The 14,999-nt window shown below is 40.2% G+C and overlaps 3 protein-coding genes across 7 annotated transcripts in view; all 3 read right to left on the reverse strand.

The window, feature by feature from the left end:
* The window catches only part of LOC147338496 (uncharacterized), a 59,257-nt gene extending 56,372 nt beyond the window's left edge, over window positions 1-2,885 (reverse strand). For all 5 annotated transcript variants that reach the window (XR_015129177.1, XR_015129182.1, XM_086293370.1 and 2 more), the window contains exons 1-2: window positions 2,413-2,885; window positions 2,146-2,210 (exon numbers count right to left, since the gene is read on the reverse strand). Coding sequence is in view for 3 of the 5 variants with exons in the window: in XM_086293370.1 (XP_086149496.1) it covers window positions 2,146-2,210; window positions 2,413-2,515 (168 nt within the window). In the remaining 2 variants the exon portion in view is untranslated. The remainder of the gene's footprint in view (window positions 1-2,145; window positions 2,211-2,412) is intronic.
* A 1,055-nt stretch (window positions 2,886-3,940) lies between these two features.
* Window positions 3,941-14,999, reverse strand: LOC147338497 (uncharacterized). The gene is made up of 7 exons (XM_086296008.1): window positions 14,527-14,999; window positions 14,260-14,324; window positions 6,563-6,646; window positions 5,720-5,835; window positions 4,573-4,644; window positions 4,352-4,502; window positions 3,941-4,267 (listed from the first exon to the last, which is right to left on the reverse strand). Exons 1-7 carry the CDS (start codon window positions 14,627-14,629, stop codon window positions 4,022-4,024), a joined length of 837 nt encoding a protein of 278 aa, XP_086152134.1. The 5' UTR covers window positions 14,630-14,999; the 3' UTR covers window positions 3,941-4,021.
* LOC147338498 (katanin p80 WD40 repeat-containing subunit B1-like) overlaps window positions 13,922-14,999 on the reverse strand; it is a 28,071-nt gene continuing 26,993 nt past the window's right edge. The window contains exon 22 of the mRNA XM_086296139.1: window positions 13,922-14,577. The gene's annotated coding sequence lies outside the window, so the exon portion shown is untranslated. The remainder of the gene's footprint in view (window positions 14,578-14,999) is intronic.

Raw genomic sequence — 14,999 nt, forward strand, 5'->3', positions numbered from 1 at the left:
ACAAGATGATATGAGATACCCGATGAGGCCATGATAGGTGATGTAGACATGTAATGTATAAACTTTTACGGGAGTTAAAAGTGGAGCTTATATATATTTTAAAGTGTATTGTACGTGGGATAGGCTCCAGCGCACCGCGCGAGCCTGAGAAAAGGATAAGTGGAGGCGAATGGATGGATGGATGGTGTATTGTACCTGTTACAAACCATTGTGATATTTATTTATTTTTTTAAATGAAAGGATTGACAGAATGGTAAAAAGGAAAATGCAAAAATGTAGTTAGAGAGGAAGATTAACACTTACCGAATGATATGCGGATAAGGAAAGAGACGCAAGTTGCTGTTGAAATCGGCCGCTCCCTATGCGAACTCGCAAGCAGTCTGAGCGGCGCCAGTTGTTGATACGTCTGAAGTCAGATCTCTTCTGGGGTTCGAAGATAGTCTTAACATCAGCGGGAGATCGTAAAATCAGAGCTGGAGCGGATTGGCTAACCGGGGTGCGAAGGGAGCGGTGCAAGGGTTATGTGATTGGCAGCGGGGCGCAGTGAGGCGGAGTTGGTCTAAGGGGGGAATTTTCAAACGAGGTAAGCAGCGCATTCGGGACCAGAGCGGGGAGCGAACAAGCAGGAAAAAATTGTGCTCTGGAAGCTGTTGCGGGTCGGTGCGATTAAGAGCGAGGTAGAACTTAGACTCTGCGTAGAATTTTAGAGGTAGCTAGCAAGAGGCAAGTTTTTGAAGAAAAAAGAGTAAGGAGCTTTCCCAATGTTTTTGGATTATAGCGCTTTTTTTTGGGGAATAGAGGGGTAGCTAACAAGTTATTCTAGGGGTTTTGGAGAAATCGCGGAGAAATTTTTAAAAGGAGTTTTGGCTTTGTTTGGCTGAGCATGAAGGGAGCCGCGGGGCGCTGAATTTGAGAAAAAAGACTAAGGATTTTTTCAGGATTTTCCCTGTTATCGAATATAAGGTTTTGGGAATAGAGGGGGTACCCTAACAAGTTATTGTAGGGTTTTGGAGAAATAGCGGAGGGTTTTTTAAGGAGTTTTCCCTGCTTATGTATCTAAGGAGGGTTAGGGGATCGCGAATTTTTTCTGAGTATGAGTTTTATTCTAAATCTACAAATGCATATAAATCTAAATAAAGTTTTCCCCCAAGGCATGCAGCATGTGTTTGTGGCCATACTGAACGTTACAAAAGCACAAGTTTAACTAAACAATTTTAATATGGTTTAATACATTTTTAAACACATGAGCACGGAGCCCGAGAGAGCACGGTCCGGAGACACGGGCGCACCCCGCGCGCCCAGACACACAGCCTCGGGCGCGCGCGCGCGCACACACACACACACTGACCCGCCACCAGATGGCGTTTTTTGAGCATAAAAAAAAATAAAAATAAAAATTTAATTGCTTAAAGAAATAAAAGAATGCTATTTTGATATATAAGAAACTTTCTAAATAATCAATTATATTTTTATGAATATCATATTTTTATGAATATCATATTTTTATTATTTAATTACTTCCTACTTCCGGAGCTCATGAATAATTTAATTAGGGGATAATTTAATTAGGGGTCATAAATCAATTAAGGGGGTCATAAATCACTGCGTTTGACGAAAGGGGTATAATATCACTCTCTTTTGACACCTAACTCTTTCTCAGTCAATTAGCATCAATATTATAGAGCCTAATTACTGTGTAGCTGTGCTTGCTTTCTTTTAGGTGTGACTGATGGTACTACTGTCAGTAAAATTATTGTCCTTGCGTGTCCTAAGGTTTCTGTTGTGGCAGAGATCAGAGGGAGCACTGTTGATGAAGCCACAAGAAGAATGATGGCCTTCATTTATTACAAAATAATTTCTCACACATCATTTTAGTTGTTAATTTAGACTCATAAAACCTCTCATATAACCGCACTCAGACCAAAGTCACACAGCTGTTAAAGGTTTTAGATGGTTTTGAATTAAACTGATTTTCTGAAGACAAAGAAAAATCTTTAACTAAAGAAAGAGAAAACCGAGCGGCTGGAGGACTACTTTGTTGTAAACAGCAGGTATTTGAGCTCTGATAGGTTCGTTGCATTTATAGTCCGCTGTCCTAAGGCGTCCATGTTTCCACACAGACACACGGCTGCTGCGTTCACTGACCTGCTGTTTATCAGGAAAATGAGACTTTATGTCCTTCAGCTGCCGGCTGATCGCCAAAATGGACTCTGAGCAGAAGAAGAAATCATCAGGAAACGACCCAGTAACCACAAAACAGGAGCTGAAACACCTCTGTCGTGTGTTTTTGTGTCGTGTGTTTTTCACTGTCGAACACGTGATTTATTGTTCGTGTTTCATCTATAAACTGAAACGTCGGAGGCGCGTCGTCTCCTGATGTCTCACAGAAACGTGAAGCTGTGCTGGACTCACCGTCCTCTGGAGGAGCGGGAAAAGGCTCCGACATCTTAGGAGGAGTGCGAGCTGGAAGAGAGGAGAACGAGGAGCTCAGACTGCAAAATAAATGTGACGACATGAAAACAAAAGAAGAAATGACGAGAGTGTCTTTGTCCTCATTAGGATGAATATTTTAAAAAGGCACAAAGAACCAATCAGATCCTCCCATCCTGTTTGGCTCTTACAGTGAGTAATGTTTACTCCTCTCACTTTTCAAATATGGCCTGCTTCTCAAAATCAGCCAGAGCAGAACTGATGGCGATGCTGCAGGTGGATCAACAGGTGAGGAAATAGAAGCTTTCGGGGAAACTAAACACAGATTTTGTTGGTGCAGTGTTGATTAAAGATGAACTCAGCGTCCTTTTCAATAGCAATATTTCACAGATCTCGTTGTATGTACGTATAACTGTATTCGTTATTCAACATCTGAGCTGCGATGCTCCGGGTCCACCTACAGATGGCGCTCTTTGGCTGGAAGATGGCCTTGTAGTCCTCGGCGTTGTGGATCTCAGCAGACGACAGCTTCTCGTCCGCCTCGTCCTGTCATGGTTCGTTGTGTGGCAGGCAGGAGAAGGACCCAAGATGCAGACTCACAGACACGGGGATAAACTTAAAGAACACAGCTTTAATGCTGGCACGGCAGAACGTAGGAAATACAAAACTAAACTGGGAAAACTAAATACAAAGCTCGCCAAGAAACACAGGGAGGAACACACACAACATGAGGGAGAACGCGACGCCGAACAGAGGAAGACGCAGACAGAAATACACAGAGGGTTAACGAGGAAAGTGGGAACACACGGGGAACACAGGTGACACAGATAACCATAACGAGACAGGGCGGGGTGAACATAACGCTGACGGGTACAGGCACAGAGGTTCAGACAGGAGGAGAGAGAGCACGGGGAGAACGCAGACATAACGGGCTGGGGAAAACATAGAATAAAGCACAAAGAGAGACGAGGGCTCATAAATACACAGAGGGGCACACAGGGGGTAAGAGTCACGAAGGGAAAACACATAAGGAACAACGTAACAGATCAACCCAGGAAGCATGGCCTAAATAAAGAACAAAATACAAAAATACATGAAAACTAAGAATACTGGGCCCACATGGCCCAGGACCATGACACGTCCTCGCTAGGGCTCCGCCTCTCCCCTTCGGGGCTCCGCCTGTCAGACTCTGAACGGTGCTTCAACCTGATGACATCACAAACATTTGTTTGTTTGTTTTTAGAAGAAAAACTGCAAATTTTTTACTTTATTTACTTTTATTAAAGAATCTGGAAGCGAAACTTTTCCACTGAAGTCAAATAAGATTTTATATATATATATATATTATTATATATATATATATATTTATTATATATATATATATATATAAATTATATATATATTATTATATATATATATATATATATATATATATATATATATATATATATTTATTATATATATATATATTTATTATATATATATATATATATATATATATATATATATATATATATATATATATGACATGTGATCTGAGTGTTTGATGAATGAAACCAGTGGCTCATGTATAAAACTTTAAATCCAGGAGTCAGTACTTGCAGTATCTGGAGTATTTTCTCCTGTCTCTCAGTGTGCCGTACCTCTGCGATCTGCAGGTGGTCGTGGGTCTCTCGTAGTTCTTTCGCAGTGCCGCTCCTTTGGGGTCCTTCTTCGGCTCTGTGAGCGGCTGGTCGTCCTGGATGATCCCCTGGATCACGGCGCCACCGCTCTTCTTTACCCTCTTCAGATCGACCACGTAGGACGACACACTCGACAGCTGATGAGACACGCCGATCTGACATGTGGAGAAGGTGGAAGATTAAGATTACCTAAAACTTCTGCACAGTACTGTTACTGAGCGGTGGGCGGAGCTACACACCAGCTGCTGGTTGCAGATGGCGAGGTCAGACACCTTTCCCCAGCTCACCGGCACCGCGTCAAAGCAGCGGTCCGGTTCCCAGCCGAAGACCCGCAGCGAGTCCGTGGCGCCGCTGTACAGGCAGGAGCCATCTGGGCTAAAACATATACACCTGAAACCACAGGGACAGGGGTCAGAGGTCACATTCCAGTTACACCCTGCTGCAACGGGGAAAAACTCACCTGACCGGAGTCGTGTCGCCCTCCAACGAGCCGATCATCGTAAACTTCTCCAGATCCCACAGCTTGATGGTCCTGCAAGCACATGCAGAGTTCATACAGCTGCAGCTCATTAGAGACACCTGTAGGTGTTTTATAGTGTCAGGTGAAGACGCTACAACACGGCTGAGGAACAGGAAGAGACCTCCAACAGATCCACGGTCAGCAGTGACAAGTCAGTAAATGAGGAGAAAGAGAAAAGAGGAACGAAACACGAACAAAAGAGGGAGTGGAGGGCAAAGTGCACCTCTCAGTGCATCATGGGAAGTCCCCAGGAACCTGAGGGATGGTTAGGGTCGCCTAACCCAGCTCTAACTACAAGCTAAGCTAAAGACATTTTTATAATTAATTGAAGAAAGTATGTGTTTGAGTCACTTCTTATTCTCATAAATGAGAGTAAGATTTATTCCATCAATAAACTGTTTGAGATAAAAATGACCCTGCTCCCTGTTCTGTCACTAAAACAGGCCAAAACCTACAAAATGTCTCATTTCTTTGAAGTGACACATTCAAAGCTTTAACGGCTCCATCACGATCACATGACAATCGGAAAATCAGGCCACAAACTACAGCTTTGCTTGCTGGTGTAACTTATAAACTGTCTCTAACACCAGGTCGATGTCCTCAAATTAAACATAATAATCAATTTAAGTGATTCATGTTGGAATACTTATTTATACTTCATATGCAAAAATAAAGAAATGATTAAATACTGAGTGCACTTGCTGGTTGTGTTGGAGAAAGGATGAGTTATTATTTCCATTTTATTATATTTATATTATATTTCCTGTTTACTTTTAGTTATAAATGTATGATTTAGTGGCACATGCAGAGGACATGTAGAAGACACAGGACATGTATGTGAAAAAAAGTAAAAGAATTTCAGCCTAAAAGAAATGTTACATTTAAAAAAATGCCACAAACAATCAAACTCAGCACCAAAATAAAATCTTGGCGGCACAGAGAGAGGACAACCTCGCGCAGCCTCTGAGCTTCATGAAACAGAAAAACTAAACGAGCCACAAAGTGTCACAAACACTGATTCCACTCATGAGTCGCTCCTTCAGCTCCGAGCTGCTGCGTCTCGGGCGCTCGGCCTGCGGCGACGTACCTGTCGGAGCTTCCGGAGGCCAGCAGGTACTCGTTGGGGTGGAACTGGACGATGTTGACGGCGGCGGTGTGAGATTTGAATTCCGTGATGGTTTTCCCCTGAGCCAGGTCCCACAGCTGATGGAGACAAGAGGACAGGGCTGAGGTCATCGAACAGGAAGAGAGCAGAGCTCACCTCCTTCAGCCAATCAGAATGAGCGATTTTATTACAGGATGCTGCCGGTTTGATGCTTTCACAGCATTTACAGAATAAACACATCATGTTCACACTTTTAAATTCCCAAGATGCTCTCAAACACCCGAACATCCGACCGCTGCAAATGAAATGAAACTTAATTCTAAACATCGATGAAATGTTAGCCTAACGAGTCGTTACACATCACCAGCTTATTACTTTATTTAAATAAATGTAACTGAACCTGGGTCAAGAAGTGTCCTGAAAACTATTTTAATAGAAAAGATGGATCTTAAAAATCCTAAAACACTGAAGTGATTCAACAGACGGACCTTTTAAAACCATTTTAAAATGTAGAAGAATCTAAAAATGTTGCGATTCAATCGCTCGTTTTATTTTATGGGAACACGTGACTACCAAACATGAACCAGGACCAGCTGGAACATTTTAACGTCTTCCAGCCTTTCTGCACAGTTTCCTGCTGCTGATGTTCTGCTTCACAGTTTACATTCACAGCATCGTGTAACTCCTGCAGGTTATAGTTACTCTGAAGGTTTCTCAGCATCTACTGTTACAGAGTCAGAGTTACCACAACATGTAAGTACCGGGAAAAACAATCCTTAAAATATATTTTTTACATTAAAGGTGAGACGTCAGATCAGGTCGTACCTTGACGGTGCAGTCGTCGCTCGCTGAAGCTAACCACTTCCCATCAGGACTGAAGGCCAAACTCCTCACAGCCTGAGTGTGACCCTGCAACACCAACACTGGTCAGATTTTTGCTATCGAGACTCATGTGAAGCTTTTATTTTGAAGGAAAGTAGAAGCCCTGAGCCTGGTTCTGGAGTTTTTCCTTCCCACTGTCGCCAAAGTGCTCATAGGAGGTCATATGATTGTTGGTTTTTCTCTGTATGTAGATCTTAAAGTATAAAGCGCATTGAGGTGACTGATGTTGTGATTTGGCGCTGCATAAACAAAATTAAATTGAAGTCTCTCAGTTCTTTTAAATGCAATAATCCGTTTACTGTAAGACTCCATAAAAGCTCCGACTGACACAGTTTAATCCGAATCATTCTGAGCGTCCTCGGCTTTGGCGCACAGTGACACCCATAAAATCGGCTAGTCTGACAGATAAGGAGAAGACGACGGTGGTATGTAAACTGTGTTTTTGTGCTGCGTATTGTTTGTTTGAACGCAGTTTGGATTCTGACCATAGAAGATGTTTTTGTGACACGCCCACCGCTACGTTTGCTATTCGGTTTGGTGTGTGTGTGTGCTGTGGCTCTGCAGGCGTTCACCTGAGTTTGAAGGAATTGCTGTTGCCTTTGTTTTGGATTTTGGCATGCTGCTTATGTTGAATGCTTAAAATGAGTGGATCACAGGCTGCATCTGTTGTTGGATAAACTGAAATTGGATAAGATTAAGGAGTATGCTAGAAGAGAGAATAAAGCGATCAGCAAAGAAGGCACCCACAGCTGTGGCCAAACAGACTGCAACAGATCGGTCTCAGAAGGAGCACCCAACAAACTCCAATGCCACCTTCCTCCCACTATCTGTTAAACTGTTTAAATGGAGTGTGAGGCAGACATGCTAAAACAGTGACCTAAAAGCATTACCAATAAACAATGGGATCAATACATAAATGAAAGAAATGCAGCTGATAAAAAAGCCATAAACTACTTTCATTTGTTTAGTGGTGATTGCCAGTTTAGTTGGGTTTTTTTTGAGACACAGAGAGTGAGAGATCCTGTCCTACATTACTTTAAAAAAGAAGATATTTTCAGAGCTGTTGATATATGAAGCTCTGAGCATTGAGTGTTGCATTGTGAGAGTTTCAGTAAAAAGCCTGCAAATTATTGCATTTATACTGGAGAGCAAAGAAAAATTAAATTCTACTTGTACTATGGAAAATCAGTTTCATAAAAGCTACATAAACAGAGCTGAAGAAGACTGCGTTTGTAAAACTAGCGGTAACGTGTGAGAATTATAAGTTATAAGACTGTTTCTGCTATCGATACAATTTGTGTTGTTAATCCTAAATGATTCACGGTGACAACATCATAAGAACAAGGTCATTTTACTCCACACACACACACATTTGGAAAATCACATAGTTTGACCATAAAAATTCCCAGAATAATTAGTATTTGAGATTGCTGAAGCAACATCACTAAAGAAAAATATCCTTGCATGTCACTTTCGTTTAAAAATATAAAAAATGTGAAGTTTTTTTTTTGTAAAACATAAAAACATAAAAACAACAAAACTTAAGACCTTAAGAAAGAGATAAAGGATTGAGAAAGTTTATTCATGCAGGTCCATATGACAGAGAATATGCATGTTCTTTTAGTTTTCATATTATTATAATTTATATTTAATTGTGTTGTGGTTTGCAGTGTTTTGTGTTCTTTTCACTTTAAATTTGTGAAAGGAAAAAGCTGAAATTTAAATAGTTAAAACTTGAAATGTGAATAGTTGATTTTTGTATTATATGATTTATTTATTACATTTTATGTGGAGTGAATAAATAAAAGTATATTTACGGTGGCCCCTAGAGACAAAGCACATACAAACTTCAAATCACGTACGAACTCTGAAGCATGTACAAACTCCAAAACACGTAAAAACACGTACAAACTCCAAAACACGTAAAAACACGTACAAACTCCGAAGCACGTAAAAACTCAGAAGCATATAAAAACTCAGAAGCATATAAAAACTCAAAACACGTACAAAAGACAACAGAAGTGCTCCAGGATGCTGGGCGCAGTGTTGAGCCTTTGTTATCTTGTGGCTACACAAGCCAGCAAGTACCAACGACCGGATTTGGTGTGTGGTAATAACAGGTAAATGAACTTTTTTTTAAATTATTTGAATATATATATGAGTGCCTGTGTATAAATACACAAACAATACACACATGCTTTCAATTGTGTAATTTAAGTGATCTAGTAGCTCTGCTTTGGAAGTTCAGTTCATGCTAGAAATGTGTTTTGGAGTTTGTACGTGTTTTGTCTCTAGGGGCCACCGCATATATTTATATATAAACATATATAAATAAAACCACTTGTTTTTATGTTAGTAATTCCTTTTGTGCATAATTTTATATTATTGTTAATAATAAATTAATTAAAGCAACAAAACAACCTGAAGAGCCGGTTCGGAGCCGAAAGAGCCGGCTCTTTTTAGTGAGCCGAACCGAAAGAGCCGGATCTCTAAAAAGAGCCGGAAATCCCATCACTACACTACACCCATAAAATCGGCTAGTCTGACAGATAAGGAGAAGACGACGGTGGTATGTAAACTGTGTTTTTGTGCTGCGTATTGTTTGTTTGAACGCAGTTTGGATTCTGACCATAGAAGATGTTTTTGTGACACGCCCACCGCTACGTTTGCTATTCGGTTTGGTGTGTGTGTGTGCTGTGGCTCTGCAGGCGTTCACCTGAGTTTGAAGGAATTGCTGTTGCCTTTGTTTTGGATTTTGGCATGCTGCTTATGTTGAATGCTTAAAATGAGTGGATCACAGGCTGCATCTGTTGTTGGATAAACTGAAATTGGATAAGATTAAGGAGTATGCTAGAAGAGAGAATAAAGCGATCAGCAAAGAAGGCACCCACAGCTGTGGCCAAACAGACTGCAACAGATCGGTCTCAGAAGGAGCACCCAACAAACTCCAATGCCACCTCTATCTGTTAAACTGTTTAAATGGAGTGTGAGGCAGACATGCTAAAACAGTGACCTAAAAGCATTACCAATAAACAATGGGATCAATACATAAATGAAAGAAATGCAGCTGATAAAAAAGCCATAAACTACTTTCATTTGTTTAGTGGTGATTGCCAGTTTAGTTGGGTTTTTTTTGAGACACAGAGAGTGAGAGATCCTGTCCTACATTACTTTAAAAAAGAAGATATTTTCAGAGCTGTTGATATATGAAGCTCTGAGCATTGAGTGTTGCATTGTGAGAGTTTCAGTAAAAAGCCTGCAAATTATTGCATTTATACTGGAGAGCAAAGAAAAATTAAATTCTACTTGTACTATGGAAAATCAGTTTCATAAAAGCTACATAAACAGAGCTGAAGAAGACTGCGTTTGTAAAACTAGCGGTAACGTGTGAGAATTATAAGTTATAAGACTGTTTCTGCTATCGATACAATTTGTGTTGTTAATCCTAAATGATTCACGGTGACAACATCATAAGAACAAGGTCATTTTACTCCACACACACACACATTTGGAAAATCACATAGTTTGACCATAAAAATTCCCAGAATAATTAGTATTTGAGATTGCTGAAGCAACATCACTAAAGAAAAATATCCTTGCATGTCACTTTCGTTTAAAAATATAAAAAATGTGAAGTTTTTTTTTTGTAAAACATAAAAACATAAAAACAACAAAACTTAAGACCTTAAGAATCTCCTTATGAATGTTGTGAATATCTAGATCATTGGTGTTTGGATTTGAGGGTCAACAGGGCGAACACTGAGGCTGGGTATTAGAAATACAACATGGCAACATGAGACATGTTAACTCTGAGAACACTAACATCTAGATTAAGGTGTGAGAGGTAAATACATAACAGAAGCTAAAAAGGAGTTGCTTGTCTCTAGTTAAAATAAATTGAAAATAAACTGATTTGAACACGTTTGATGCATTATACAAAAAAAGGTTCATGATATAGTTCACATGATCTAAGCAAGAGTGACTCGGAATCTCAAATGTTAAAGTACACTTACTGATTGTACTTTTACTACATGAGCTAATGTAGATGCTCTAAAAGCACGCTGGCTGAAAAAGAACCACACGTTTGGAGAAACTGTGCTGTAACTTCTCATACTGTGAAGTTTTCTGACAAAAGTGAATTGAAAACTTATGCTGTACAGTTTACTAAGGGGTCCTTTGCTGGGCCATGTGCAATTACACAAAAGAACAAGTTAAATTTCACCATAACACTGACTGGAGAAAAGCCAAATTGGGATTCTAATTGACATTACAACTGAAATCAGTGCTGTGATAGTTAGTTTAAGATCACAACCTGATTTAAAACACAGTCTAACATCAACATTCTTGCCCCTGAAAATAGGTCAGGATGGCCGAAAAATGTACTTTAAAAATGAGATTTTCTTTTTGTTTCATTGGAACAGTAAAGTACCATTACAAAGAAATGAGTACACCTTTGTAGTTAAACCGGGTTTGGAGTTTTTCATGTTTTACATACAGACTTTCTCATTTAAACCATGGTGACTTAAAAGTTTAGCAGCAAGACACTTGTTTCCTTTGTTCCATCAAACATTTCTTTCAGCCATCTGTGTTTATCAGAGCGATATGTGACAAATTTTTTATTGAATCACCAGAAAGTACACAAATACAAGATTAAATATTTTATTTATTTATCAAAGATACATAATTACACATTGATACAATGAATAAGGTGTCTATAAAAATTACACATGGTGTAAGAAAAACATTATAACATACAAATAAGTGTTTTAAGATAATCTGACATACTTTAAAAGCATAAGAATAAAAGTTTTTTTTTTTTTAAAAAATCATGTTCTTTGATGATCACATTACATGTATCACATTTTTTAAAGCATAACGTAGGGTGTTCACAAAAACAGTTTTATGATTACTTTTTCCACAGTGCTTGTATGCCTCTTGCAAAACTATGTACTTATCACCATATGACATAATAACTCACGATTATGCAAGACCAGCCATGAAATGTCCGTCGCTTCATTACAATCATTTGTCCCCGCTGCTGCCCTCAGACCCAGTCTGTGGGGTAAAATTGCTTTTTTGGTGGTTCATAAAAAATATCTCAAAAAGCGATGTTAGTGAGGGGACCAGAAACACTGGGTTGCAGAGCAGTTGGTAAGGACTTGTATATTTCTGGAGAGTCTGCAAAAGCTGTCTTGCTCATGCTCCTGATTGGATATGTGGAGCCCGGCTCTGATATCTCACTGGTGGCAGCTAAAGGTAGGCATGCCTTGGAGGCGGAGTTGGTCTCGGGCGCAATCTTTCAAACGAGCCTCACGGCATTTCAGGCAACCTCAGGCCGGAAACAACATCCGGTCACTCGCGGTCAAAATCCACGCAGAGCTGGTGTTTCGCAGGGATCAGGTTAACACATCTGGGTCTAAAAATATAAAGAAAAACAAAAAGAGTTTTAAAACACGCAAACTAGCAAAATATCAAAGGAGCATAACATAACAATAACAAGATGATATGAGATACCCGATGAGGCCATGATAGGTGATGTAGACATGTAATGTATAAACTTTTACGGGAGTTAAAAGTGGAGCTTATATATATTTTAAAGTGTATTGTACGTGGGATAGGCTCCAGCGCACCGCGCGAGCCTGAGAAAAGGATAAGTGGAGGCGAATGGATGGATGGATGGTGTATTGTACCTGTTACAAACCATTGTGATATTTATTTATTTTTTTAAATGAAAGGATTGACAGAATGGTAAAAAGGAAAATGCAAAAATGTAGTTAGAGAGGAAGATTAACACTTACCGAATGATATGCGGATAAGGAAAGAGACGCAAGTTGCTGTTGAAATCGGCCGCTCCCTATGCGAACTCGCAAGCAGTCTGAGCGGCGCCAGTTGTTGATACGTCTGAAGTCAGATCTCTTCTGGGGTTCGAAGATAGTCTTAACATCAGCGGGAGATCGTAAAATCAGAGCTGGAGCGGATTGGCTAACCGGGGTGCGAAGGGAGCGGTGCAAGGGTTATGTGATTGGCAGCGGGGCGCAGTGAGGCGGAGTTGGTCTAAGGGGGGAATTTTCAAACGAGGTAAGCAGCGCATTCGGGACCAGAGCGGGGAGCGAACAAGCAGGAAAAAATTGTGCTCTGGAAGCTGTTGCGGGTCGGTGCGATTAAGAGCGAGGTAGAACTTAGACTCTGCGTAGAATTTTAGAGGTAGCTAGCAAGAGGCAAGTTTTTGAAGAAAAAAGAGTAAGGAGCTTTCCCAATGTTTTTGGATTATAGCGCTTTTTTTTGGGGAATAGAGGGGTAGCTAACAAGTTATTCTAGGGGTTTTGGAGAAATCGCGGAGAAATTTTTAAAAGGAGTTTTGGCTTTGTTTGGCTGAGCATGAAGGGAGCCGCGGGGCGCTGAATTTGAGAAAAAAGACTAAGGATTTTTTCAGGATTTTCCCTGTTATCGAATATAAGGTTTTGGGAATAGAGGGGGTACCCTAACAAGTTATTGTAGGGTTTTGGAGAAATAGCGGAGGGTTTTTTAAGGAGTTTTCCCTGCTTATGTATCTAAGGAGGGTTAGGGGATCGCGAATTTTTTCTGAGTATGAGTTTTATTCTAAATCTACAAATGCATATAAATCTAAATAAAGTTTTCCCCCAAGGCATGCAGCATGTGTTTGTGGCCATACTGAACGTTACAAAAGCACAAGTTTAACTAAACAATTTTAATATGGTTTAATACATTTTTAAACACATGAGCACGGAGCCCGAGAGAGCACGGTCCGGAGACACGGGCGCACCCCGCGCGCCCAGACACACAGCCTCGGGCGCGCGCGCGCGCACACACACACACACTGACCCGCCACCAGATGGCGTTTTTTGAGCATAAAAAAAAATAAAAATAAAAATTTAATTGCTTAAAGAAATAAAAGAATGCTATTTTGATATATAAGAAACTTTCTAAATAATCAATTATATTTTTATGAATATCATATTTTTATGAATATCATATTTTTATTATTTAATTACTTCCTACTTCCGGAGCTCATGAATAATTTAATTAGGGGATAATTTAATTAGGGGTCATAAATCAATTAAGGGGGTCATAAATCACTGCGTTTGACGAAAGGGGTATAATATCACTCTCTTTTGACACCTAACTCTTTCTCAGTCAATTAGCATCAATATTATAGAGCCTAATTACTGTGTAGCTGTGCTTGCTTTCTTTTAGGTGTGACTGATGGTACTACTGTCAGTAAAATTATTGTCCTTGCGTGTCCTAAGGTTTCTGTTGTGGCAGAGATCAGAGGGAGCACTGTTGATGAAGCCACAAGAAGAATGATGGCCTTCATTTATTACAAAATAATTTCTCACACATCATTTTAGTTGTTAATTTAGACTCATAAAACCTCTCATATAACCGCACTCAGACCAAAGTCACACAGCTGTTAAAGGTTTTAGATGGTTTTGAATTAAACTGATTTTCTGAAGACAAAGAAAAATCTTTAACTAAAGAAAGAGAAAACCGAGCGGCTGGAGGACTACTTTGTTGTAAACAGCAGGTATTTGAGCTCTGATAGGTTCGTTGCATTTATAGTCCGCTGTCCTAAGGCGTCCATGTTTCCACACAGACACACGGCTGCTGCGTTCACTGACCTGCTGTTTATCAGGAAAATGAGACTTTATGTCCTTCAGCTGCCGGCTGATCGCCAAAATGGACTCTGAGCAGAAGAAGAAATCATCAGGAAACGACCCAGTAACCACAAAACAGGAGCTGAAACACCTCTGTCGTGTGTTTTTGTGTCGTGTGTTTTTCACTGTCGAACACGTGATTTATTGTTCGTGTTTCATCTATAAACTGAAACGTCGGAGGCGCGTCGTCTCCTGATGTCTCACAGAAACGTGAAGCTGTGCTGGACTCACCGTCCTCTGGAGGAGCGGGAAAAGGCTCCGACATCTTAGGAGGAGTGCGAGCTGGAAGAGAGGAGAACGAGGAGCTCAGACTGCAAAATAAATGTGACGACATGAAAACAAAAGAAGAAATGACGAGAGTGTCTTTGTCCTCATTAGGATGAATATTTTAAAAAGGCACAAAGAACCAATCAGATCCTCCCATCCTGTTTGGCTCTTACAGTGAGTAATGTTTACTCCTCTCACTTTTCAAATATGGCCTGCTTCTCAAAATCAGCCAGAGCAGAACTGATGGCGATGCTGCAGGTGGATCAACAGGTGAGGAAATAGAAGCTTTCGGGGAAACTAAACACAGATTTTGTTGGTGCAGTGTTGATTAAAGATGAACTCAGCGTCCTTTTCAATAGCAATATTTCACAGATCTCGTTGTATGTACGTATAACTGTATTCGTTATTCAACATCTGAGCTGCGATGCTCCGGGTCC

Source organism: Aulonocara sp. 'chitande type north' Nkhata Bay, linkage group LG1 (assembly GCF_057382095.1).
Source record: "Aulonocara sp. 'chitande type north' Nkhata Bay isolate Kocher_YH1m ecotype deep benthic linkage group LG1, A_spYH_male_GT1.1, whole genome shotgun sequence".
Taxonomy (NCBI): domain Eukaryota; kingdom Metazoa; phylum Chordata; class Actinopteri; order Cichliformes; family Cichlidae; genus Aulonocara; species Aulonocara sp. 'chitande type north' Nkhata Bay.

What these genes read in the sequence shown, in the direction of transcription:
- LOC147338497 (XM_086296008.1), bottom strand. Translation starts at nt 14,629, where the DNA reads ATGTCGTCACATTTATTTTGCAGTCTGAGCTCCTCGTTCTCCTCTCTT. An exon ending in TCCCGCTCCTCCAGAGGACG is followed by an intron (nt 14,325 to 14,526) that starts GTGAGTCCAGCA and finishes TCTTCTGCTCAG; the next exon opens with AGTCCATTTTGGCGATCAGC. An exon ending in GCGACGACTGCACCGTCAAG is followed by an intron (nt 5,836 to 6,562) that starts GTACGACCTGAT and finishes TGTCTCCATCAG; the next exon opens with CTGTGGGACCTGGCTCAGGG.